Source organism: Lissotriton vulgaris, chromosome 7 (assembly GCF_964263255.1).
Source record: "Lissotriton vulgaris chromosome 7, aLisVul1.2, whole genome shotgun sequence".
Lineage (NCBI taxonomy): Eukaryota > Metazoa > Chordata > Amphibia > Caudata > Salamandridae > Lissotriton > Lissotriton vulgaris.
In genome coordinates this window covers 380,046,263-380,071,342 of record NC_141695.1, presented here as the reverse complement: position 1 = coordinate 380,071,342, position 25,080 = coordinate 380,046,263, and the positions used below count along the sequence as shown (strand labels likewise).

The following is a 25,080-nucleotide window of genomic DNA, read 5'->3' as shown; positions in this document are numbered from 1 at the left end:
CAGGAATTACACACTAAGGGCTCAATCCTGGACCTTGTTATAGCTAAAGTTGACCTACTTACTATTGCTCCCCCTATCCATGTAGACTGGTCAGACCACTTCCTCATCCTTTCCCTGTTTTCACCTATCGCACGTTATAACTCTCGGTCAACCTAAAAGGGCTACCACCTGGTTAAACAACACTAAACATTGACCATGACATTCCATCCAATTCTGCTATGCGTTCACTTCCTAAACTAGTCCCTAACGTGGATGTCAACGATCTCACCTCCCATTGTCGCTCAGTCCAAGCAGCCAAAATCAATATTGTCGCTCCACTCAAAAGGAAAAGGCCCACCCCCTCAGCACCTTGGTTCAATAAAACCCTCTATGGTGAAAGGAAGAACCTTAGAATTTTGGAGAAACACTGGAGACAAGCTCCAGCCACCTCCAATCTCGCTCATTTATGCTCAGCAAGATCTAAATACAACAAGCACATCTTCCATGAAAAAGCATCACATTTCAGATCCCTCCTCAACTCAGCCAAAAACAGACCCCAAAAACTTTTTGACCTCATCAAAAACTCTAACTGCTCTACCCAAACCATCAAGCCCGAGGACTCTTCAAAGAAAGCAGCAGAATTCGCTATATTCTTTGATGAAAAGGTCAAATCGTTGGTGGATCAGGTCTCCAACCCCGCCCCCCATTGAGGAGCGAAAATCCTTAGTCACTAGGCAGAACTTTGCCGCTATCTCGGAAGATTACCTCCTCGAAAACAAACCCTCCAACCATTCTTCTGACCCCATCCCCAGTGTCATTGCCATTGATTTCTGGACCAGGCTGATCAATCTCTTCCTCAGCCAAGGCTCCCTCAAAGCTGCCCTCAAAACTTACAGAAAAGTGTTTGGCGAAACAACTTTGCCTACATATTATGGACAATAATCTCCTTGACGTGTTCCAGTCTGGCTTCATTCAAAATTGCAGCACTGAAACAGCCCTGCTGCAAGCGATTGATGATGCGCTGCACATACTTGATTCTGTGGAATCATGCCTTCGGATTCTTCTTGACCTCTCTGCAGCCTTTGACACCGTTAATCACAACACCCTCCTTAACACTCTTCAACAGAGAATGGGCATGGAAGGCACAGTGCTTAAATGGTTTACCTCATTCCCCTCGGACAGATCCCAAATGATAAAGATAGCAGACAGTCTTTTGTCTCCTTTTGCGGTAGGTCAAGGCTTCCCCCAAGGTTCTATCCTTGCACCTACTTTGTTTAATCTCTATCTGGAACCATTAGGGAACCTCCTAAGTAAAGCTGGGATCCACTACTATCTCTATGCGGATGACACTCAAATCTACCTCAAGGCGTCTTCTGCACACGATCTCCCACTACTCAACTCTACTCTCAACTCTATTCACAACGGGATGTTAGTTCACCAACTCATTCCCAATCCCTCCAAAACTGAATTCCTTCTCCCATCTACCTCTCTCCCCTCCTCCTGTTCAATCCTGGATGGACCAGCTGAATTTATTCAACAATAAACCCACCATTGTCAACAGCTTTAAATGCCTAGGTGTCATACTTGACAAAAGACTCAACCTAATCGCCCACATAAACTCCAATGCTAAGAACGCATGTTACTATCTGCGGCTTCTGTGCGGGAGTCGTCGGTTCTTCCCGGAGAAAGACCTAAAAGCCTTGGTCCAATCTCTAGTTCTATCTAGACTGGATCACTGTAATTCTCTTCTGACTGGCCTACCCGAATGTCACCTCTCCCCCCTCAAATCGGTCCTCCATTCAGCAATTCGCTTTATTTCAGGGTCCAAACGAAGTGACCACATCACTCCTATCCAGTCTTCTCTTTGATGGCTTCCCATCGAGGCAAGATCGATTTAAAAAACTGCTTGCATCACCCACAAAGCCTTGCACACTTCCTCCCCTCGTTACCTGGCGAATAAACTGAAAATGTCTGGAGGCTTCAGGCCTTCTCGGAATGAGGAAAACTTTATGCTTCAGCCCCCCTCCTTCAAAAGGGAAAGATCGATGGCTCAATCGTCCTCAGGTAATGCAGTGAGAATCTGGAACTCGCTTCCTCCATTGCTCAGTGCCACCACCTCTATCCGGATCTTCAAAGCTGACCTCAAATCTCTTCCCTTCCAAAGACACTTTCAGAACCAATACCTTCATTCTCAGACCCCTCTAGGAAGTTCGTTCATTGTAAATTTGTAGTATTTTCTTGTACATTCCTCACCCTTGCTTGATGTGTTTGGTATTGTGTTCCTACCTTTCATGGTTGAATCCTACCTCTTCTAGTCTGATGATTTTTTGTAACGTTCTATTTTGTAACATTTCTCTCATGTAACGTAACTGGTTCTATTGTACAGCGTTCTGTAAAGTCCACGCTATATAAAAATTCATTAAATAAATAAAAATTACAGAGGCCGACTGCCACAAGATCAGCCGAGTACAGTCGCTGAGCCCAGGAGGACAGCGCCTTCCGGGCCCGGAAAGGCCGCTGGCCCGGACTTGGATAAGCAGATCCCACAGGCGACGGAGTCGTGTGCACCGCAGGCCTTAAAGAAGCCTCCCAACCACTGCTGCGCCTATTACAGGAGGCGACAACGGGCCAGCAATCTGATGGGGCAGCGAGACACGCTATCAAACCCCATGCCAGCCTGCATGCCATCTGTCAAAGACCCTCTTAGTGTTGAGGGCCCGGGGGTCCACAACACAGACTTGCTGGGAGTCCACTAAGGCGATACAAACTGAGCCCCCTGCTGCCTCACTGGCCCTTATTAATACCTGCCCCCAGCCCTAACAGACACATCTGTGAGGTGGGTCCCAACTGCTGGGTCTGGCTGGCTGCGGAGGCCCAGCGTGGCCCCCTGAAGGAAGGGGAGGGTGTAAGGGGATGGCTGGGATCATGTGCACATGGCCGGCTCTGGTGATGTTGGGTCCTGATGATGCGGCATACCTTGAACAGATGCGCCAGTCATTAGAAAGCAGAATAAACAAAGTTACAATGGGCTTTCATCTGTTACAAGATGACCACCACAGACTAGCAGATAAAGTACAAAGTGTTAAGCAAACGCAGTCTGAACTCTGCAACAAAGAATGAATTGGCCTCTCTAGCGCAGGTTCTGATGGACAGTGTGCACACACTGGAATGCAGAGCGGCGAACGTGGAGGGCCGCTCCAGAAGGAACATGTGTGATGGGCCTACAGGAAGGTGTGGATGGCTTGGATGCGGTGAACTATGCTGAGACCTGCACCAGTGCTGTGCTCCCAGGCACAGCACACTCCTCTCTTTAAAATTGAACAAGCCCACTGCGCACCGGCCCGCCAACCGGCTCTAAACCCAGACCTGTCCTATTCATTTTGCCTAATTACAGAGACTGATACTCTATCCCACGTGAAGCACGTAAGCTGCAAGTGATAAAAGTAGAAAAGGCCTTCGTCATGCTATTCCCTCACTACACCATCGCGGTGCAGAGACTGAGGAGCTAATTTATCGCAGTAACGCGGAGAACTGGACATACAATACTTCTTTCTTTTCCCTGCTCATCTCAGAGTAATGGCAGATGGTACAGCACATTTTTTCGACTCTGCAGAAGACTCCCTACAAACACTGAATCAACACGACCTAGAGATGTCCCTCGGGGACGCTGCTGGGGGCATTAGCAGTGTGTGTGTTGGGGGAGTGAGGGGAAGAGTTGTCCCCTGGGGCCAGGCACTGAACAAATCTGGAACAAGTAAACATGGAGCGGAATCGGGCCCTACAGATGGTACCCACAATGTGTAGCCACACTGGAGTCCAGACCCTGGCACAACCTCTGAAATGCTTTAGCGAAGATGGCTCCTCCACCACATGGCAGACTCGATGGCATCACCGGAAGAGACTTCACAAGCCTCCAACGACCTGAAAGGAAACCGAGGACTGCTAGTCGCAAGCCTCTAACTTGTCCTCCTCCCTTAACTCAGACTAACTGTTTATACATGTGCTAACCTCTTAATTTACAGCTATGATATTTAGTATAGACAGATGATCATAAGTCTTGATGCTGAATTGTTCTTTAATATACATTTCCAAAAAAGTGCCACCAAATGAGTTTCATCTTACAAAAGACTTCATCGGGGCCAATGACCTGAACCACTGTGAACGCGAGAAAAAATCCAGGTACGAAGTGAGCGGTGTCAGGGTTCTAAAATGCACATGCAAATCAAACTGTTTTAGCTCGAGAGATATTTGTTTTCGGTCTCATTCAGGGATCGTTGCGTACATCTCCTGATCCGACCATGATCGGCATACATACAAATACATCAATCAAGTCGCAGTCCAGTGGTTCTTAGTTGCACACTTCTTCTAAGAGGTAGGGTTAATTAAATATTCCTTTGAGGCAATAATCAAACGAGAAGCAGCTATAGGCGCCTCTAGATCCAGGTACCTTGTAGCTCTGTTACAGCCATGTACCACGAGTCACATCCTATCTTGCCCAAAGTCCAAAGAAGTGTGGAACTAAGAACCTCTGGACTGTGAATTGATTAATCTATTGGCATGCATGCCGCTCATGGATGAATTTGTGTATTCCGAAGTGGCATATTTAACTTGCCTATCAGTCCCTATTATAAGTGCACCCAGGATCTGGTAGTTAAATGTCACTGGTGGACCGCAGCACCTATTGTGCCGTTCAATAGAGTGTCAGTGCATACATGGCTTCAGGCCTACCACTGTATCAGTGTAAAAACTGCAATTTCTAGGGCCAAAATAAATTTTGACAGGTCAAAACCTCCCTCTTAAATATTAAGTCAACCCTATGCAAGCCTCATTGTCCACAAGGCATGGAGCATGGAATTTAAAACAGGACATAGACATGTAATTTTAAAATGGCCTTAAAGTGACTAGCTACCAAAAGCTATTTTTCACTGTTGCAGGCCGAGCTGTCCTATGTAGAAAACCAGATTACATATTAAAATCCTAATACAGTATCTCGAGAATCTAGCTACAAAAATAAGGAAACCCCTATTTTTAATAGATCTTAAATATCTAATTCAATTCTTAAGCCTGATTTTGAATGACTATTAAGGAAAATTAACTTTTAGAAAGCTACCTTTCCCCTGCTTTTAATTCCAGGAGACTAATTTGAATATGTGTAGAATGCTGTACAGGAGCTACACAATAGATCACTGTGACTGACAGGACACAGAAGGGTGGAGGCCGTGAGCATCCTTTTTGACATTTTCAGTGTCAAATCCTGCTTGCCAGGTTTGCTGGGTATACATTCACATACTAATTATGCCACACTTGAAAGGAAGGAAACGAGATGCTAAGAGCTCTTGTGCATCTACTATCTGGTTGCTGGAAACCTTGCTTTTCTCCTACCAGAATTCTGTTTCTAGGTTTAGCGGAGGTACAGTGGCTGATTCAAACTGGATTTTGTTATTAGAGGTAATCAAATGTGGAAAGACACTAGGAATACCATGGTACACTCCCACCCCCTGAGCACAAGTTTAGTGTTGCCAAATATTTTCACCATCTTGAAGATGTCCAAAGTGAGTAGGGTTGACAATGGGAACTTTTAACCAATTGGTTAGGGCATGCCCAGGAGTCATTCACAATTGGTATCTAGTGGAAGGCGAAAATGAGGCACCTCTAGGCACCCACTTCAGAACACTCCTGGACCTGAAAAAGAACAGAAGAGGAATTGACCTGCTGCCTGTGATGAGTCATAAAGGACTGGACCAGCTCCCTCTTGAACCCAGAACAAATAAGTGGACTCCAATGGCCATAAGGCTGACTTCCGGTTCAGGCTGAAGGGACACAACAAGCTTCAAGAGGACTTTCCTTGTAAGTACCTAGCTGACAAGTGGCAACTGGACCAGGACTGGACTCTGCTGATGCACCGAGTCTACAAGTTCCTACCCTGAGGTCCTGATGGGCTTTTGATGGGCTTTAGAAGTTTAATCATTTGGGGGATTGGGGCTTAACGACTTGAGTTGGAAAAGCAAAATCTTTGACCAAGACTAATCTGGTTGGTGTATCCGATCTGCGCTTCATCTCTGGCATCTTTCAAATTGTGCCTAGCTCCTGGGCTACCGTTACCATCATGGATGCGTGTACATTTTTGGCACGATTCCTACTTTGAACTTTAAAAATTCACTTCTCCAGTTCCCTTACAGGATTTGTCATTTTGGCTTATTTTATTTATTAAATTGTACTCTATTTTTATAATTTGGATTCAGATTTGTACTGTTTTGATTTCATTACTACACAGACACAGACACACACACACGCGCACATGATGCAGCCGATCTGCTCTGTGCCATAGCTACCAGGGGTCATGTTCAGGTTAATTTAGTGATTTTGAGGATTCACCCTGACAAGGGTTTTTATTATTCCTTTAGGCGTGTAGTCACCTACTTCAATTGATAATCCAATTTTTCTTACAATCGGCTGAAGAGGATTCCCAGTGAGAAGATGAGGGATCATTCAAGCATGTGAATCAATAAAATATACAGTGTTGGAGAAGGAAGAAAGCCGGGGATGAGACAGCCATCCACAGTCAGCCATGAGCGCTTAAAATAAGCAATATTCAAGTGCTGGGGGCACCATTGAGTAGCAGCACACCCCATACAAAGGACACAAAGAGCATAGGTGGAGATTGAAAAAGAATTACAATGGTCATCATCAGCTTGTGGTGTAGAAACAAGTATGTGATAAAGGACCAAGTGTAAAACGCACAGCATTCACTTGGGTTTTGAATTCAGATTTGTGATATAGGACAGTAACAGGCAGCAAGAGTCTGGATAAGGATGACCGATCTGTTATGCCTAATACAGGGTGTAAAACAGGCAGAATAATTTGGGTTGTGCAGTCAGAGCAGAGATCACAAATAATCATCATATTCTGGGCGCCATGGAAGTGAATGCTGGTCTGCATTATAGGACAAAGTGAAAAAAGAAGGATGCCATGGAAGTAGAGGCAAAATGAGGTCTTGGACCTGGTTATAAAACAAGCAGCGTGCCCCTTGTGTGTGAAAGAGGCTGGAATGTGATACAAGAAAGCATGTATAAACGAACAGCATACCCTTGAGTAGTAGAAGCAGTTACGCTGACAACCATGATTGTGGCATTGGTGAGTATCTGCTGAAGGTTCTCATTATTCTTACACTTGTCCAGACTATTTCCCAATTCCTGAAACACAAAAATGTCCATTATTTGGATAAGTAACAGATGCTTTCTTGAACACAAATGTACACCTCAGTGGGGAGGGGAGGGGGGGGGGCAACGGGGAGGAGGAATTGAGGGTGGGAGGGGGGGCACTTGTGGGGGCAGCCCTGATAAAATGGCTTCTCATTGATCATAGACCAATCTAAATCCTGCTCTCCCAATCCCCCACCTGCGGAACCCCAACTCCTCCCCACAGTCCTGCTATGTTTTGCTTATTACGATAAGGCCCAGTGAGAGCCAGATCCTGCCGTATTTTGGTGGCGGCTCCTCTCCGCCGATATGCAGAATACATTTCTTTGCTGTTAAGGGTTGCGGAGGGGGGGTTCCGTAGTCACTTCCATTATTTTCGGCAGGTCAGTCCATAAAATTTGGATCACTGGACACGTCCACAGCATGTGGAAGAAAGTTTCCTCAGCCCCTCAGACATAGGCCTTTGGAAGTGCACCCCATGCGTCTGAGAGTTGTGCGTGCATAGTAGGATCGATGTAGTATGCGCAGAAAAATCAATCTAAACCCTCTATGCATTGCAACATCCTGAAATGTCCCCAACACCTCCTCCCATTCTCAGTCGTCACAGTCTCCAATATCCACCTCCCATTTGGATCTCAACGTGGTGAGAAGGTCGGGAGAGTTGCTCTGTAATTTTTTATACATCAGTGAGACTGTCTTACTAGGTAATGCCTTAGTCAGGACTCTGTCCCACGTGTATGTCGAAGTTGAAGGTATCTAAAGGCTTCAGTGTCAGTCAGTTCATACTGGGCCTATAACTCTTCCCAAGTGAACATATTGACATTCTTCCAAACATCCCCCAACGCAGAAATTCCTATTAAGTCTCGTTGTTTTAAAAACCCCGAAGGTCACGCACCTGGGAGAGTGTACCACGCTGCCAAAGTGGGGTCAAGTCAATAAGCGTCCCCTTTCATCCCAAGAAGAATGCCATATCTGAGCTATTGTGTACGTTTGGGAAGTAAGTTTTTACCCTTGGGTGAACTGTAAAAATGGCTTGAAATCCCCCGAGCCCCATGGAGAGTTGCTCTAGTCTATAGCTCGGGACGTCCCAGGGGGAATAACCCAATTGTTCACTATTGCTAAATGAGCTGGCCAGTAATACTTTCTAATGTCTGGAAGGCCGATACCTCCATCATATACTACACGTACTCACATAGAAAGAGCAGTCCGTGGCATGCCCGATTTCCACACCAGCGAAAGGAGAAGGGATTCACTGGATCGAAAGAAGTTATCTGGCACTTGATGAGGGGTATTCTGCAAAATATAAAGCATTCGGGGTAGTGTGATCATTCTGAACATCACCGCCCGCCCAAATAATGAGAGCAGCAAAGTTTTCCAATGTTTCACATCTGCCTTAAAGCGTTCCAGGAGGGGGCTAAATTTAGGTGGTAAAAAAGGGCCGGATCCATGGCGACGTGAAGTACTAAGTATTTAAAATGTCCCTCTGACAAAGGTAGCTCCACACTTCTAGGTAGTGTGTGTAGGAAGGTACATCCTGACTATGGTTGCCCCCAACTTTTTGCCCTGTGTTTTAGCTGGTTTTGGACATAGTCGACCTGGGGCCCTGCCAATCAGGACCCCAGGCCTATTGCTCTCTCTGTAAAATGGATTCCATGTACCCTAGGTACATTTCCAATTGGTACTGGGCCACCCTATCAGACCCTGTAACTCAGGGCATGGGTGTACCCAGGGCTGCCAGGGGCTGCAGCATGTATTATGCCACCCCTGGCTGGCCTCCTAAATTTGACACAATTGGCTGCATGACAGCTGGGGCAAAGTCGTGTAATCACCCTTTGCTATAGGTATAGTATACCTATACCTAACCCTAAAATGGACACACAGATTCCTATCAGTCACTCCTATGGCAGGCCTTGACAATCCTGAAGGCAGAGTGCTTGGAATCGTGTGAGATGGTGCTCTGGCATGAGCTGAGCCTGTCTGCAGCTTGCGGAACCAAGTCCTAATAGCTGTTCCATGATATTGCATACCATATACTCTTAAGTGCATTATAATCCTCGCGGTTAAATGCTAACTTTGGTATTGCTTTATCAAAACATGTCGAGTAAGGTGTCATACGAATTGGAATACTAACCCCTCGCCAATTCTGGCGACGGGGTTAGCATTCCACCCTTCTAGAGGGACACGACATGTATGTAACTGTGAACCCCGGTTAAAGTTAACTGAAGCCTCAGCTCCACAAAATGGATGCTGCCACCACAGACACGAGTCTGACCCCCTGCAGCTGGGAGTCCTTCCAGCGAGGGGAGCTTGGACAAAGGGTTTCCTGTCCGGGGCGGTGCTAGCACCATCCCAGACATGGTTTTGTGTATCATGGGTAGGCAGGGCTTTTCAGGAAGGTGACTGCTGAGTGGCACCCCGGTGCTCACTACGCATAGGCCAGTCAGAACCAGTTCCAGGGGCACACCAGCCCCTGGCCTGGGGAAGTCCGGCAGGGGAGAGGGGTGTAACCACCCCCCTCCTGGTCCCACCCATAGGCAGGACCTAGTCACCGGGTCAGCCCCCTTTTTTAGTATAAAGATGGGAGCGGGCCCCCTGTTCAAATTAGATCATCTTTGGAATCAAGACACGACTTTCTTCGAAAGGACTTCAAGATTTCTTCCTCAAGATTCTCCCTTGCGGCTAAGGAGTAGTCACCCTGCATCAAGCGGGCACCATCCTAAGAACACTGCGGTCTGCTGCAAGTCCTTCTTCACGAATCAGACGACCCAGCTCGACAAGACCCGGCTTCCCTGGCACCTCTGACCTCTACTCACCTCTACAGCAAAGCTGAGAACCGTGAGTGCGACGAGACCTCGAGGGACCAACGATCGCCAAGACTGCACGACTTCTTCGTAACAAGCCCACCGAGTCTTCCACTGGTGAGTGCTTTGGGGTCCGAGAAGCCCCAACCCTGCGCAGCTCCAGCACCCAAGATCAGCCTCCCTGCATCTCCACGATCTGCGTGGGGCCCTTCTGCTGTTTGCTGTGCACCGCGTTGTTTGGCTACTAGCCGGCTGGCTTGTGGCCTTCTGAACGACGCCCGACGACATCACTGCTGCTGGTCTGGTTGCTCCAGACTGGCCCTTGCTTCCTTCTTGAAGAGAGGCACCCCGGACCCTCCTGGTCCACTCCAGACGCCATTTTAGGTCCACCGCGTGGGCTTGAATTTGCCAAGGCTTTGTTGCCCAATCCTGGGTCCAGCGACGCCGACAGCTTCTATCTTCGTGGGACAGCTCGATCCTCCTTCCTGGTCGCCGACAACGCCTCCTGGTCCGTGAGATCTCCGAGCCCAGCGTCACCCACACGCCTTGTCGAGGTGGCTACCATCCGGTGCCCTCCTGGTGCCCACTGACTACTGGCTAGTAGTCTCGAACTTGGTCCCCTCTGCTTTCAGGTGTCATCTTCCATCGATCCAGGCTTGGATCCACCGAACTTTCTTCACTGGTCGCCTGCCAGCAACTTCTTTCTTCCAGGCTCCTGGTCCGTCAACGAGGATTCCTGACGTCTTTTGAGTCCTATGCAGCTGCAGCCCCTGGGCTAGGTAACTTCGGCATTTCGGTGCCCCAGCATAGCCTCACTATCCAAGGGTCAGAATCTACTTTCGTTTTCTCCCTACCAGGTCGGGTTCGCCCGAGAACACTAACTTTGCAATTTCTAGCTACCATAGACTTTGTCCCGCATCTCGCGTGAGAGTGCACACACTGCACCCGAGTCCCCTGGGTCTCCTAGAAGTAATCTAACGATTCTATAGTCAAGTCCTAGCGATTCCAAAGCCTATTAGTACTGTACTTACCTGCTAGTAATTTCGCATTCCACTTTTCTAGTATATGGTTTTCCGTGCCCCTCGGGCATTTGTATATACTGTGCTAACTTAAGTATTTTTGTAAGAGTTTTGGTTTGTGCTTAGTACCCTGTCCTCAAAGAGTACAGGGCTGTTGTGATTCTTAATAAATAACTGTTTATTTTCATAACACTTGTGTGGTGTCCTTTCACTTGGTGTTCAAGGGGTATATGTGGTATAACAGCTGGCTTAACACGCCCTCTCGAGTCTTTAGCCTTAGACTGCTCGTATCCATGCTACTAGGATAGCTGGTCTATAAGGTTGACTTACAACCAATCATCAATAAGGGTTGCTGGACTGATACATAGTGTTCACTAGAATAGTGACCACTGCATATCAGGCCACCTTCTCACAGTGTGAGCATAGCACCTGTTATGAGGTGCATGAGGGATTTGCCCCAGTTTATTCTCTAGCCGGAGTACTGACCGAAGGAGTGAAGAATGTGTGTAAGGCAGGTAATCGTGGCAGGGGGTTGGACATATAGAAAAGGATATCATCCACATATTATGATATGCACTCTTCCCATAATTCTCCCCATGTGACTACCCTTACAAATGGGCTCTTGTCGAACCCATGCTGCTAGGGGCTCCAGCGCTAGGGCGAATATTAGGGAGGGGGAGGGGGTCGGGGGGGGGAAGAGGGCAGGCTTGCCTGATCCCTCTACCCAGAGGGAAGCTACGGGATGTTTTACTATTTACCTTGATCTGGGCCAGGTATAGCAGTCGCATCCAACCTAAAACGTTTTGTCCAACACCCAAACATTCAAGTGTACCGAACATATATGTCCATTCGAGAGTGTCAAATTCCATGTAGGCATCCATTGACAGAACCATGTTGGATACTGTTGTTGCTGGAGCCTGCCATCACTCCATATAATCTGCGCAAGTTGAAACGTGTTCCTCTGTTAGACATAAAGCCAGACTGATCTGGATGAACTAGAGTAGTTATGACCTTGCGTAACCTAGTCGACAGCAGCTTGGCAAGGACCTTAACCTCCTCATTAAGAAGGGAGAGGGCGCGATACGAGGTGCATCTCTCAGTCGGTTTCCCGTCCTTGTGAATGACAACTTTCGTAGCTAGGCGCTGATTTGGTGGAAATACAGGCTTGTGTGTTACATTCTTTAATTCTATGTATTTCCCTTTTAATTGTGTGGGCAGCCCTGATAAAATGGCTTCTCATTGATCATAGACCAATCTAAACCCTTTTATGTATCTTGTGTATGTTTAACTATAGCACATGCCTTACAGTTGTATACGACATCACATGGAACTGTAATTGTGACATTCTGATTATGGTCCTGGCTGTATGAAGTACTGTGCTCCTTCAGATTAAAACTACAAATCATCAATCTTGGATTTCAAGCCTCTTTATTGGAATTTAACACTGGCGACGAGGCTGGCGAAGCACTCATGCAGATTGAAACTAGTTTTAAACCTTCAACTAGTATTGCCCTCAACAGGTACAAGTTCTATACAAGACCCCAGAGAGAGTCAGAGTCGTTTGACGATTTTCTGTCTGCTCTCAGGAGTCTTGTGATTTCATGCAATTTTGGTAATCTTGCAGATGAGATAAGGGATCAGATTATAGTGAATGTGAGGAGTAAAAAAAACTCAAGAGCAATTGTGGATTTTAGGAAATCCTAATCTTAATGATACTATTTCCACGGTGAAAGCTTTTGAGCGATCAGATAAATGGAGGAAAACTATTGAAGATGTCAATGCCAAGGGTGACAGCAGTAAAAGTATTGATGAAGTGTGTAGCATTAAAAAAAAAAAAACACTCCACAATATAGGAGATACAAAGAATATTGTTTGTTTCAGGTGTGGAAGTACAAATCATGTAGCTTCATTCAAGTTTTGTCCTGCTATTGGAAGAGAGAGTGTCAAATGTGGTAGGATTGGGCATTTTGCTAAAGCATGCAAGGATGATCGCAAGAGGATCATTGAACCTCAAAGGAGTGTAGGGCCCAGAAGTAAAGATGTTTCTGTGGTGAGGAGTTGGAGTTCTTCGGATGAGGATTCTTGTGTAGCAAGGGGTATGGTTGTTTCTATTCAGGACGTGTGTTCCGTGGAGGAGAATTTATCCTCTCCCAATTGTTGTGTCAGCTTTTTAGGGGAAGATTAAGTTCTTATGGCAGACTCAGGTTCACCATGGACCATCATAACATTGGAATACTTTAACGAAAGGTTTGGAGATACCTTGTATGTCAAGGATTTATCTAGTCCAGATACTGTTGCTCAGACTTTTGATAGGTCTTATATTGATTTTGTTGGGTTTGTAGCTTCAGAACTGGAGTTTCAAGGGAGATCGGCCTACGTAAGAGTGTATGTTGCTAGAAAAGGAGTCTACGTGTTGGGTTGGAGAGATCAGTGGAAACTGGGAATTATGCTCAACCCACGTAATAAAGAGCCCGTTATGTTAATGGAGGATGTGGATATTTGTGGAGTTGTGAATGCTGATCCTGTGCTAGTTGAGAGAATGTTTCCTGAAGTGTTTTCTGATACTTTAGGAAAGCTTAAAGGTTTTTACCACGAGATCAAACTTAAAACAGGAGTTTCTCCTGTCAAACAAAGACTTAGGAGTGTACCCATTAATGTGAAAGAAGAATTAGGGAAATTATTGGATGGAATGTTGAATGAAGGGGTTATTGAAGAAGTGGAATCGTCAGAATGGGTTTCACCAATTGTTTTGGCACGAAAATCGGATAATTCCCTGAGGCGGTGTGTTGATCTTTGTGCTCGGAATGCAAATATTTTGATTGATTGCAATCCTTTGCCAAACATTAACGAGGTTGTGAGTATGTTGGGTGGGGCCACAATTATTTCTACCTTGGACTTAAGGTCGGCCTATCATCAAATAGAATTGGCCAAGGAGTCTCGCCATCTGACTGCTTTCATAACGCCACAGGGGTTGTTCCAGTTTAAGAGGATGCCATTCTGCCTTGCCTCTGCGGCGTCAGTTTTTCAGAGATCAATGTGTCATATTTTCAGAAGAATGGAGTCATGTGTGAAGTGTTTTCAAGATGATATTTTGATTTTTTCACCTGATGTAGCAAGTCATTCAAAACATCTTGAAAGTGTCTGTGGGATTCTCAAGGACTATGGTCTCACATTGAAAAAAAACAAATGTACATTTTTCCAAGAGTCTGTTGAGTACTTAGGACATACGCTTTCTAAAGATGGGGTTGTTCCAAAAATAAAATCACTGGTTGATGCCATTCTTGAGGCGCCAGCGCCGGATTCTAAGGAGAAGCTTCTTTCCTATTCTGGGCTTTGTGAATTTATTAAGGATTTTGCTTAAAAAATGAAGCCCTTGAGAGAGCTAATAAGGAAGAATGTTGAATTTGTGTGGGGAGACAGTCAACAAAAAGCGTTTGAAAGCATTAAGACTGAGATGGTTACAGCGCCATCCCTTAAGGCATTTTGCGTTGGAAAGACCTGTGTTCTTACTGTTGATGCTAGTCTTTATGATTTGGGCTGTGTTCGATCACAATGCTCTGGAAAGGAAGAGTGGAATGTGGCATTTGCCTCACACACTTTAAATTCGACAGAGAGACGCTATGCGGTTATAGAAAGAGAGTTGTTGGCGTGTGTGTGGGGTGTAGAACACTTTAGGAATTACATCTGGGGAGCGAGGTTTGTTATTAAGACTGATCATAAACCCTTGGTTTCCATTTTGTCTCCTGGGGGTGGTCTGAATGCTACGGCAAAAATTGCCAGATTAATGTCACGGTTACAAGAATACACGTTTACGGTTTAATACGTTCCTGGAAAAGTGAATGTTACTTTTGATTGTTTATCGCATCTTCCATGTGAGAGTAATGACAATTTAGATAAGGTTGAGATTGTTGCAAGTTTTCCTGATGTTTTGTCTAAGACGTTTGGGAATATCTCTGAGGATTTGTAGAGGAAAAGTATGGAAGAAGACAAAGTTTTACAGACGGTCATAGAGTAGTCTCGTGCTGGATGGCCTTCTAAGAATGAATTTCCAGATGAGGTGTTTTCATTTTGGAAGGTTTCAGATTAGATTTTTATCGAAGGTGCTTTTATTTACAGACAAGGTAAGTGCATTCCACCCGTTTCTTTACGTGACACCATTTTGAATTTGAGTCATGAGAGCCATGTTGGAATGTCTTCAATGAAAAGGCTTATTAGGTCATTTTTCGGGTGGCCAGGTTTAGACAGGTTTGTTGACAGGTTAGTTAGGGAGTGCCCAGAATGTGTTAGTAGTGAAAAATCTCTCATGTGTAGTCCAGCTCCTCTTGTCCCTGTGAAGTGGCCAGAATTTCTGTGGCAAAAAATTGGTATTGATATTGCAGGGCCTTTTAATTTTTTGCCACAAGACTGTAGGTTTGCCATTGTGATGGTGGATTACCATTCTAAATGGCCGGAAGTAAAGTTAGTTCCACGAGTCACAACCAGTAGTGTTATCTTATTTTTGAAGGAAGTCTTTGCTAGGGAAGGTAATCCTGAAGTGATTATATCAGATAATGGTGTGCAGTTGAAGTCCTATGAAATGGAAGAATTTCTTAAGTCGCAGAACATTTGTCACATCACCACATCCCTTTATGAACCTCAAGGGAATGGCCAAGTAGAAAGGTTTAATAGGGTCCTCAAGGAAGATATACTTTGGGCGCGCAATTTTGGTGCTGATTGGAAAGACAAATTAAGGGAGAAATTGTGGTTGTATCGTATACCTCCCCATACCACTACGGAAATTTCACCTTTTCGTTTCCTTAAAAGGTAGAGATCCTGTCTCTAAGCGGTGTCCCTGGTGGTTTAAGAAGGTAGTTAAGGACAAGAGTTCTGGGTTGAGTAAGGACGATGTTGCTCATACAGTGGTGGACAAACAAACTAGAAGCAAAAAATATTATGATTCTCACATGAAAGTTAAGACAACTGATGTTCTTGTTGGGGATTATGTTAGAATACGTCAACCTGGAATATTACTCAAGAATGAGGCAAGGTTTAGCAGACCTTTGAGAGTAGTCCAGGTCAACAAAAATAGTGTAGTCATTCAAAATGGTCAAGTTTGGAATATGAGACGTGTCTCCAAGTGTTCTATGATTAGTTAATTTTATTTGAAAGGAAAGAGATGTGTTACATTCTTTAATTCTATGTATTTCCCTTTTAATTGTGTATTTCCCTTTTATGTATCTTGAGTATGTTTAACTATGGCACATGCCTTACAGTTGTATATGACATCACATGGAACTGTAATTGTGACATTCTGATTATGGTCCTGGCTGTATGAAGTACTGTGCTCCTTGAGATTAAAACTACAAATAATCAATCTTGGATTTCAAGCCTCTTAATTGGAATTTAACATTTTCTCTTGCCTTCCTCCACATGTGAAGCAAATGGGGCGCTAACCTCTATACCAGACGTTTGTACAGGCCCCATTGCCTAGCCAGAGTTCAGCGCTCATATCGCCTGCGCTCTCTCACACAACTCAATTCTGCCTCTAGATAGTCCCGGTGTTCCTGCAGGAGGGTCGGAAGCTTAATGTCTGAGAAAGTTGTGGATCTCTTCAATGGACCATTGTGTAGTGGGGGAGTAGAGTTGTTCATAGTATTTTGCTAATTCCTCCGATATCCTTCGAGGGTCGGATATAGTTTCTCCTTACTCCGTCACTATTTGCGCTACCCAACCGCTCGCACGCTCTTTTCCTGAGCCAAGCTGGCTGTTTCCCCGTTTTGTTGCCCACCTTCTATATGTACCGTTAGAACAGAATGTGTGAGTTTTTCGCCTGATGTTCCATTAATTCTCTATATTCTTTTTGTCGGAGACGAAGAGTATAGATAGGATCTTCATTTAGGGTGTTAACTTCTTCCCTCTCTAATGCCTGTATTTCGTTCTCTAGTGTGAGAAGTGATTTTTTTTCTTGGTCTCTGTGTTGCCCTACTATCTGAGTAAGCCGTTCCCAGTATAAATGCCTTATAAGTTTCCCAGAGTGTTAAGTTGGAGGCCACCAACCCCTCATTGAGTTCGAAATAATTGGATGGGCTTGATCTAACTTTTCAACAAATTTGCTATCTTGGAGATACCAGGCGTTGATGGGCCAAAGGTCCACGAGTGGTATTGGAGAGGCCACATAATTCTAACCACACCAGGGAATGGTCTGAGAGTCCTCAGGCCAAGTGTCACCTCAGCCACCTTTGCAAGGTGAGCAACCAGTGTAAAAATAGTCTAGTCTAAAATAGTCTAGTCTAGAGAGGCTAAGGTCAACACCGGAGAGGAAGGTGTATTGGCGATCTGTCTGATGTTGTGTGCGCCAGGTATCTTCTAGGCCAAGGGCCGTGACAAAATTGGACAGTGTTGAGTCCCAGTAGGTAAGATGGGATCTAGAATGTCTGTCCCATCCCGGCGAAAGCAGTGCATAGAAGTCTCTCCCGAGAAGTAAAACCCCCTCGGGCAATTGAAGCAATGCCTTGCTCAATCCCAGGAGTGTGATGCGGTGTAATCTCGGAGGAATATACTTTTGGCAGGCTTATGCAGTTTTAAATTACAGATTGCAAGACTTTAGCCCCTGCAAGCCAGTACTTTCCTACTACCTTCTCCATGGTAACCAGATTATTCTCTTAAAGGGGCGACAATTGTAATATATGCCACTATAGTTTAATAAAGTCATATGCATTTTTTGGACGAGTCTACAAAAGATTACTTGGGATAGAATCTAAAAAGGAAAAGTAACACTCCCACTTTCAATTGCTCTCCAGGTCCAGACTGTATTCGGCAAACAGAGAAATCAATCATTTTAGATGCCAGAAAGCAGCAGAACAAAGTCTCATGAAGTACTACAGCAGTAAAAAGAATTGAAACACACAAAAAGGGAATAGGCCCAAGTTACTTGCAAGTACTCACTCAATATCATCCGATTAGCCAAAGTACAAAAGGATAACATTTAAGGAAATGATTGCCAGGCCTCACATTAATTTACTTCCATCTCACTGCTACACAATAACAAACTGGTACCTGGGTCAAAGAAAAAGGAACACCACTGCCTGCTTTCAGGTGCATTTGAATCAGCTTGCACAAGGACTATTGCTCCCTGCAACGCAAAAACTTGACTACTGTCTGTAACAGCCACAATAGGCACCACTACCTCCTTAAAACCTTTATACATCCAGTGTCGGGATCCTTATCTAATCCAGCAATGCTACTGTTTAAGAGCAGTCATTCCCAGCTGTACTGATACTTAATACTCATTGTTCCACTAGTCTCTTGTCAATCAGGGTAATGTTTTTGCCCTACTGTTGCTAGTCCCTTTGCGGTCTCCTTACACTCCGTTACACATCTTCCTTATCAATTGAGGTACTTTTCTTCACTGCTTTCAGGCTGTTGTCATCTGACATGGGCTCAAGAGGTTACAAACACGATGTGCCTATAGATGGTCTTCACCCCAGCTGCTCAGGATTTGGATACGAAGAAGCAGCGTGAACGTCACCGTGAGGCAGTTTCTAGGTTGTGTTTATGTTCAGGATAAAACAGTCAGAGCCCCGTCTGTGTATTGTCCTGCATCGGTTTGAGAGTACATGTATCTAGAAGGTACTCTGAACTATCAAGCAACTAACTGTTCTTTAGCTTGATGCAGCCAGTGTACAGAGCAACTTTGAAGCTAAAATAATATTACACGTTTATGTTACTATCCTAACTCTACCATGTTGATTTCTGATTACTTGGTGTTTAATTATCTTTTAATGGTGGTCAGTCTAATAGCTTTAGTGTTGCAATTTGTTTCACCCATACAATACAGGTCCGCCTATGGACCCTCATGATGTAAGATTTAATTAATTAGCTTCACAACGTTTACTTGTGTATTATGTACTGGGTTGAACCTGATCTCTCCCCTTACCAGTCACTCTGTATTGGAGCCTTCATCCACCTTCCCAAATCACTCCACCACCTCTCCCGGCTTCCCCTTCTTCCACCACCTTGAAAGTGGGCCTTTCAGGCTGCCACTGCAGACTTTTTAAATTTACAGGCATTTCATTTTTACAGAAACAGAGCACAATAAGATTGAGAATATAATACAAGGCCTCACTAAAGGAGGAACGGATGGAAATCTTAGCAGATTTTAAAAAGTAATTCGACAGTCTTGGGAGAAAGGTTGGACCAGTTGCATAGTGATGTTAGAAAAGACATCAATGAACTTAAAAATTTGCAAAATCTCCACAACAGAATGAAAACAAAGGAGAAGCTGGTACAAATACTGCCAGAAAATTCACTGAAGAGTAATGATCTCAACCCTGGAATCACCAACAAGTTTGAGAAATGTAAGGATATTGAGAATAGATGCAAAGGGATAATAAAGTATTGTAACAAGAAAGGACAATGAGAAAGAGCCCAGAGGAGCATGTAGCCAATTTCTTTCAACAGTTTTGAAGGACAGTAGCTCATTTCAGAAAATGGAAAAAGTGCACAGGATTGGAAGGAAATGTGCAAATACACATGACAGTAAAATAGATGTGCGTGTTAAAATTTCTTCTTACCCACACAACGAGAGAATCTTAAGGTAAACCAAATCGCAGGGCCAAACAGCACAATTGCTGCCCAATAGTATGTAAAATGCCAACTAAATAAGGTACAAGTGGGCCTATCTGACTGGTCTACAATTTTATTGGGGAGTTAAAGAGAGACACATTGCATCACTAGAAGAAGGGATCCACTAAGACGGCCGATGAGGAGAGCGAGGAGGCGAAACAATTGAAATTTTGGAAATCGTGCTGGATAAAATGGAAATCAAAGTGATAGGAGACCAAAGGAGAAGACTTTGCAAGATAAACGTTAGATGCCAACAAGCTGCGACTTAAAAGTGGCAATAAGTGAAAGCATAACTTGCCGAAACAGACAGGATATACAACATTCAGGATGGTAATCAATGTAGCTGCCAGAGGCATGATATGCAAGGTTACATCAGAAATCACTCTGGCTAGGATTGCAAGATGGTGCGAAAAAATGTGAATTGCAGTATTTGTAAAGCGCAAACAATTACCCGAGGGCGTCAAGGCCCTGGGAGCCGTCGGGAAAATTAAGCGAGCTATTGCCCAGAGTTACATGGTGCTGAGCTGACCTGCTGCTGGCGATTGAACTGTGAGCCCAAGTGTTCGAGTCAGTTGCCCTGGCCGCTGCGCAACACCTCTTCCTCTAGAAGATTGCTTTCCATCGTTCTCGCTCCTAAAATCTAAAGGAGAAAGGGAAGTCACGGGCACTAGATACCCCATTGAGTAAAAACTACCCACTCTGGGGGTAGGTTCAGGCAGATTAGATGAACATTTTCCTTCCTAGTGTTTTATCACAGAGGTTATTGTTCGTTACTGGATTAAGTTATTAGTTGAGGGAGGGAATTATCTTGACAGACACAAATATGACAGAAGATATTCATGGTCAAAATACTCTTACACTCTATTAAAATGCAAGTAACATCACTGAAGCATCAGCTAAATTCACCCAGTAATTGTACCAAGTTATGGAGAAGCATTAAACTCCTAGAATCCATTATTATCTCCCTTTAAGAGACAATCACATTCAAAAGAAACAAATTAGCAAATTAGGCAAAGACAGCCAAAATGCCCTACGCAGTACATGGCATTAGCCACCTACTTAATATCATGAGTGGCCATCTTAATACACTAGAATATTTCAGTCACATAAATAGGCGGAAAAAAATTGATCCTGAAGGACAAGTAAAAGCAGATTAACAGGGCAAAAAGATAACCTTGGCCAACATATTCGTCAAAGACTGGATAAGGTTGGCTCCTGCCACATGCTCCTACGACTGCTCTCCCTTGAAGAAATAACCACAGTGCACTCCCATGCTAACCTGGCCAGGTAACATTGAACATTATCTTGCCCATCTCTCACATTCAAGACGAGGAGAAGGTATACCCTTACCTTCACAGTTCGAATGTAATCCAGGGCATTGGGGACCAAAGACTCCAATTCAGGAAACCTCTTGGAATACTTATCCCGAATGAACTTATGAATTATATCTATGGAGACAGTAGAATGTTAAGAAAAAACATTTTCTTCATGTTCATCAAAATAATTACATTTAAAAAAAATCCCGGTCATGGTTTATTTTCTATACAGCACTTTAATTTACGCTGTCCAGTTGCAGATCTTAAATTTGCTCAGAAAAGGAAAAAGGAACCACCTTACCAATGCCTGCATGGGAGAGTATTCTCTCTGAAAGGAAACATTATTTAACCTAGCCTATGTACAAGCCAATAAACTAAATCATTATCTTTGATGCCATAACAGAACAATTCAGTGATAGTTAACGAAAACTAACCAATGCCCTATTAAACCGAAAAATATATTTTTGTGGGTTCTTCGGTTTATCTTATCAGATTCTTTGCTTATGGCGGTAAGGCACAGATTTTGAAATGGGAAAGAACATCTTCAGGGCTACAGCTTACAATGAGCGATGAAGTGCTGGAACAGTTGAGTAAATGAAGTACTTACTCAGCTCGTTTTCAATTTCAACTGTCAGGTTGTTCGCATCAACAATGACACGGTACTCTGGTGCAGCTTCAATAGGCCCAATAACTAGAAGGAAAAAGAATCCTTGAGCAGACATTAAAGCAAAACCATGCCACAATACAAGCTTAAAACTGACAGTCTGGAGAACGGTCTCCAGATTATTAAAAGGATTTTAAAATAGCAATTCAGAAATTACTTGCTTCCAATGGACAGATTGTTTTTTGTTCATGGATTTTAGTATTTATTGGAATTTGTTACATTTTTAACAGAAACCCTACACAGAGCACATGCATACACTATTTGAGAGGATCAGTAAATGTGGTGGGTCAGTTTATAAGGGGTGAGAAAACCTGACTAACGAGAAATATCACAGGAGAGTGGAGAGAATACCAGTTGCGAGAAAGGAGTGAGGGCAGCATTAGTATTGCCAGTCATGCTGGGCCTATATTGCCAAAAAGGAGGGCACTGATGGTAGCCTCAAGTGTGGGAAGGGAGGACGTTGCCCATAGTCATATGGGAAGGATGTCAAGGAGTCAGGAACACTGAAACATCTGATGTAAGTACATGCTAGTTTGGCGAGGTATAGGCTGATCGCTAGGAGCATGCAATGACTATGGGAAGGGAGAATAGCAGATTTAGAGGGTGGCCGGGAGGGAAAAAGGTGCACTTGCCTTGACGACAAACATGACAAGCATATTCTGCAAAGGAGTAGCACAGGTCTTTGTGGACAACCACTAGTGTTGAGAGCAACATAAACATCTAGAGAGGAGCTAATAGATTAGTGCTCTTTCCCATAGATTAGGTAAGGAAAGGTAGGGGTGATGAGTTTCACGAGGCATTGTAAACTTCGTTTAGTTGATAATTGACGTTTTGCCTCAAAGGTAATAAATATTAGCCTTGATAGCAGAACCCTTAACACAGTTTTAGCGTTAATGGTTATGGTTCTTGCAAGCTGCCGATTTAGGTACCAAGCTTTGGCAGTAGCCTAATTGATGGGTATCCTATGGGCAGATCTTTTCATTGTTTAAGTTACAGCTTTGCCTGTACAACAATTGCTTGGTCGTTGTTTTCCTGTTGTCTGTACATGCTTGTTTAGTCTTGAAAAAAAAATACAAACAAATGACCCGTCACTGTGACAATGAAGCGAAGAGAGGAAAGAGTAATTAGTATGACAAGATAGTCAACTGTACTGAATGGAGCAGAGAGGTAAGAAAGGGTATGAATAGAAGAAAGATGGCGATGGTAAACAAACTGCATGTATTCAGAGGAGAATGTGGAGGGTGTTGGATAATGCCGATTGTATGAAAAGATCACCTCCGCTCTAGTCAGAGTAGTGTGAGGATCAGGAGAAGCTGAGAGAGACCGGGTTGGTAATCCATTTCTCAATTAGAGGTCAAACCACTGCCTATTTGACGTACTATCCTTTACACTGGCTGCATTTATACAACACACCCAATTCAAAGCAATACCTGCTATCACCTACACAGAGTAGGACAACCTACTGCTCATCCAAAGCCAGAAGCCAAACTAAGAAAATAAATACGCCCTCCGGCACCATAAAATTAATTGAACCAATACTCGCTGCTCAGAAAGAGTAGCAGAGGCAGCTCTGACTTTTGACATTCCTGCTTACCTTATGCTAAATCACCCCACCCCTATTCACCTCATCTTCATTTGTCATTTTTTATTGACCGCATGCCCACAATGCTCAATTTAATCCATAACTCCCACCCCGCAAAATCAAGATATACTTAAACCACACAGATCATCACAATCTCAAGACACAACTGATGCATTACTCCAGACCCCCAAACTACTCCTCACCCAAAGTTTCATCACATCCTTGATATTATGGTGCTGCAAGCTTTTATTTTCCTTGATGGCATGTCCCCAATGTTAACCATGTGTCATTCCCAACTGCCCCTTAGCTTCTGAACTTGTGCCCATGAAGATTTACCTCCTCATCCTTGAGGTGCCGCCCTGCTCACCTTATCCTCAATCTTAGGGCACTATTATATAAACCATATATTCGCAGACTTCATAGTACCAGGGCTCCTGCTCCTACATAAACTTATGAGTCTATCACTTTTTACTGTGAATTGATTCCCCCACAGGTTAAAAAAAAAAAGAAAATGAATTTCTTTAATGACCATTTGACAGCCAACGCTCCTTTTTCTAATTACACAATAAATTAATTCTGCTCCTTTCAAACATCGGGATGCAAAAGCTATTGTTCTTCCCTCTACATTCACTTCTTGACTTACAACTCCTCCTAGACCCTTTTGGCTTGCATCAGTGGATATACTATATGTTGTACCTGGTACAAATGCTTTCAAGCTAGGAGCCTCAAGATTTGACCATTACACATGCTCTTTCACAGTCCTCAGTCCAAATAAACTCACTTTTCTTTTTGTTAACTCTTATGCATCAAGTTTTCAGCCAAATTCTTAACGTACCGCGAATAATACTCTATCATTCCAAGAAACGCCAACACTTCCGCTTTGTCCTTCAACTTTTCAAATCCTACCAAAGTCTCCACTAGCTCTTTTCATGGAAATACCCCTTGCTCATTCACACACTAACCCAATAATGTAATTTTTGGGTTGTTGCTGAAACATTTTTTTTCTAAAAGTTAAACCGTTGTTCTTTAAAATGTTCGACACAGTTTTTACTCTATCATGCTGATTTTAATTAGAACCATAAGTGAACACATTGTCCTGATAGAAAAGCGTTCCCAGAACATCTCTATGCAGCTTAAACATTAACATTTGGAATACAGATGCCGCTGTTACCAAACCAAAAGGCCTTCTCAAAAATGTGAATGCTCCCATTAGTAACAAATGCAGTATACTAAAGAGTCTTGATTGAATTTGACCTGGTGGTAAGCCAAAGCCAAGTATAACGTCTTGAACAAATTAGCCCCTTCTAGTGATGAGAACACCTCTAAGATTAGGTAAGGGGAACTTGTCCACCACAACCTCCTTATTTAGGACTTGCAGATCAATACATAATCTGATATCTCCATTACTCTTCATAATCACTACAACTGGAGATAACCACTATGTTGCTTCCACTGGAGTAATTACACCAGTCTCACGCAGCTTGTCCAATTCTTTCTGTACCTCTTCTTTTACACATAATAGTAATCTATGGTCCCTGGCAGTCACTGGTTTAGCTTCTTTTTTCAAAGTAATATGATGCACATAGTTCTTAAGACAACCTATCTTTCCATTAAACACTTCAGAAAAATGATCTACAAAATTCAAATGATACTTCTCCACTTGATTTATCTGTATGTGTGGAACTGCATTAAGATCTTAGAATACTCCCAATGGTTTCGGTGTGGCCATGTCAGACATTCATTCCCTTGTTCCACTGCATAAACATTTGTCTACTTTTTGTAGACCGATATAGTGGCTAGAAAATAACCCTACATCTCTATTGCCTTCCCTCCATAACCAACTGGTTTTACATCAATTTTTTTCTAAAACTTCTTTTGCCTGAAAGATTGTGATAAACATTTTAAATAAAAGTCAA

The 25,080-nt window shown here is 43.8% G+C and overlaps 1 protein-coding gene across 2 annotated transcripts in view; it reads right to left on the bottom strand.

Moving 5' to 3' along the window:
- PRPF31 (pre-mRNA processing factor 31) overlaps positions 1–25,080 on the bottom strand; it is a 398,971-nt gene that overhangs the window by 225,247 nt on the left and 148,644 nt on the right. For both annotated transcript variants that reach the window (XM_086930323.1, XM_086930322.1), the window contains exons 4-6: positions 21,526–21,609; positions 20,953–21,050; positions 7,066–7,172 (exon numbers count right to left, since the gene is read on the bottom strand). In XM_086930323.1, the coding sequence (XP_086786449.1) occupies positions 7,066–7,172; positions 20,953–21,050; positions 21,526–21,609 (289 nt within the window). The remainder of the gene's footprint in view (positions 1–7,065; positions 7,173–20,952; positions 21,051–21,525; positions 21,610–25,080) is intronic.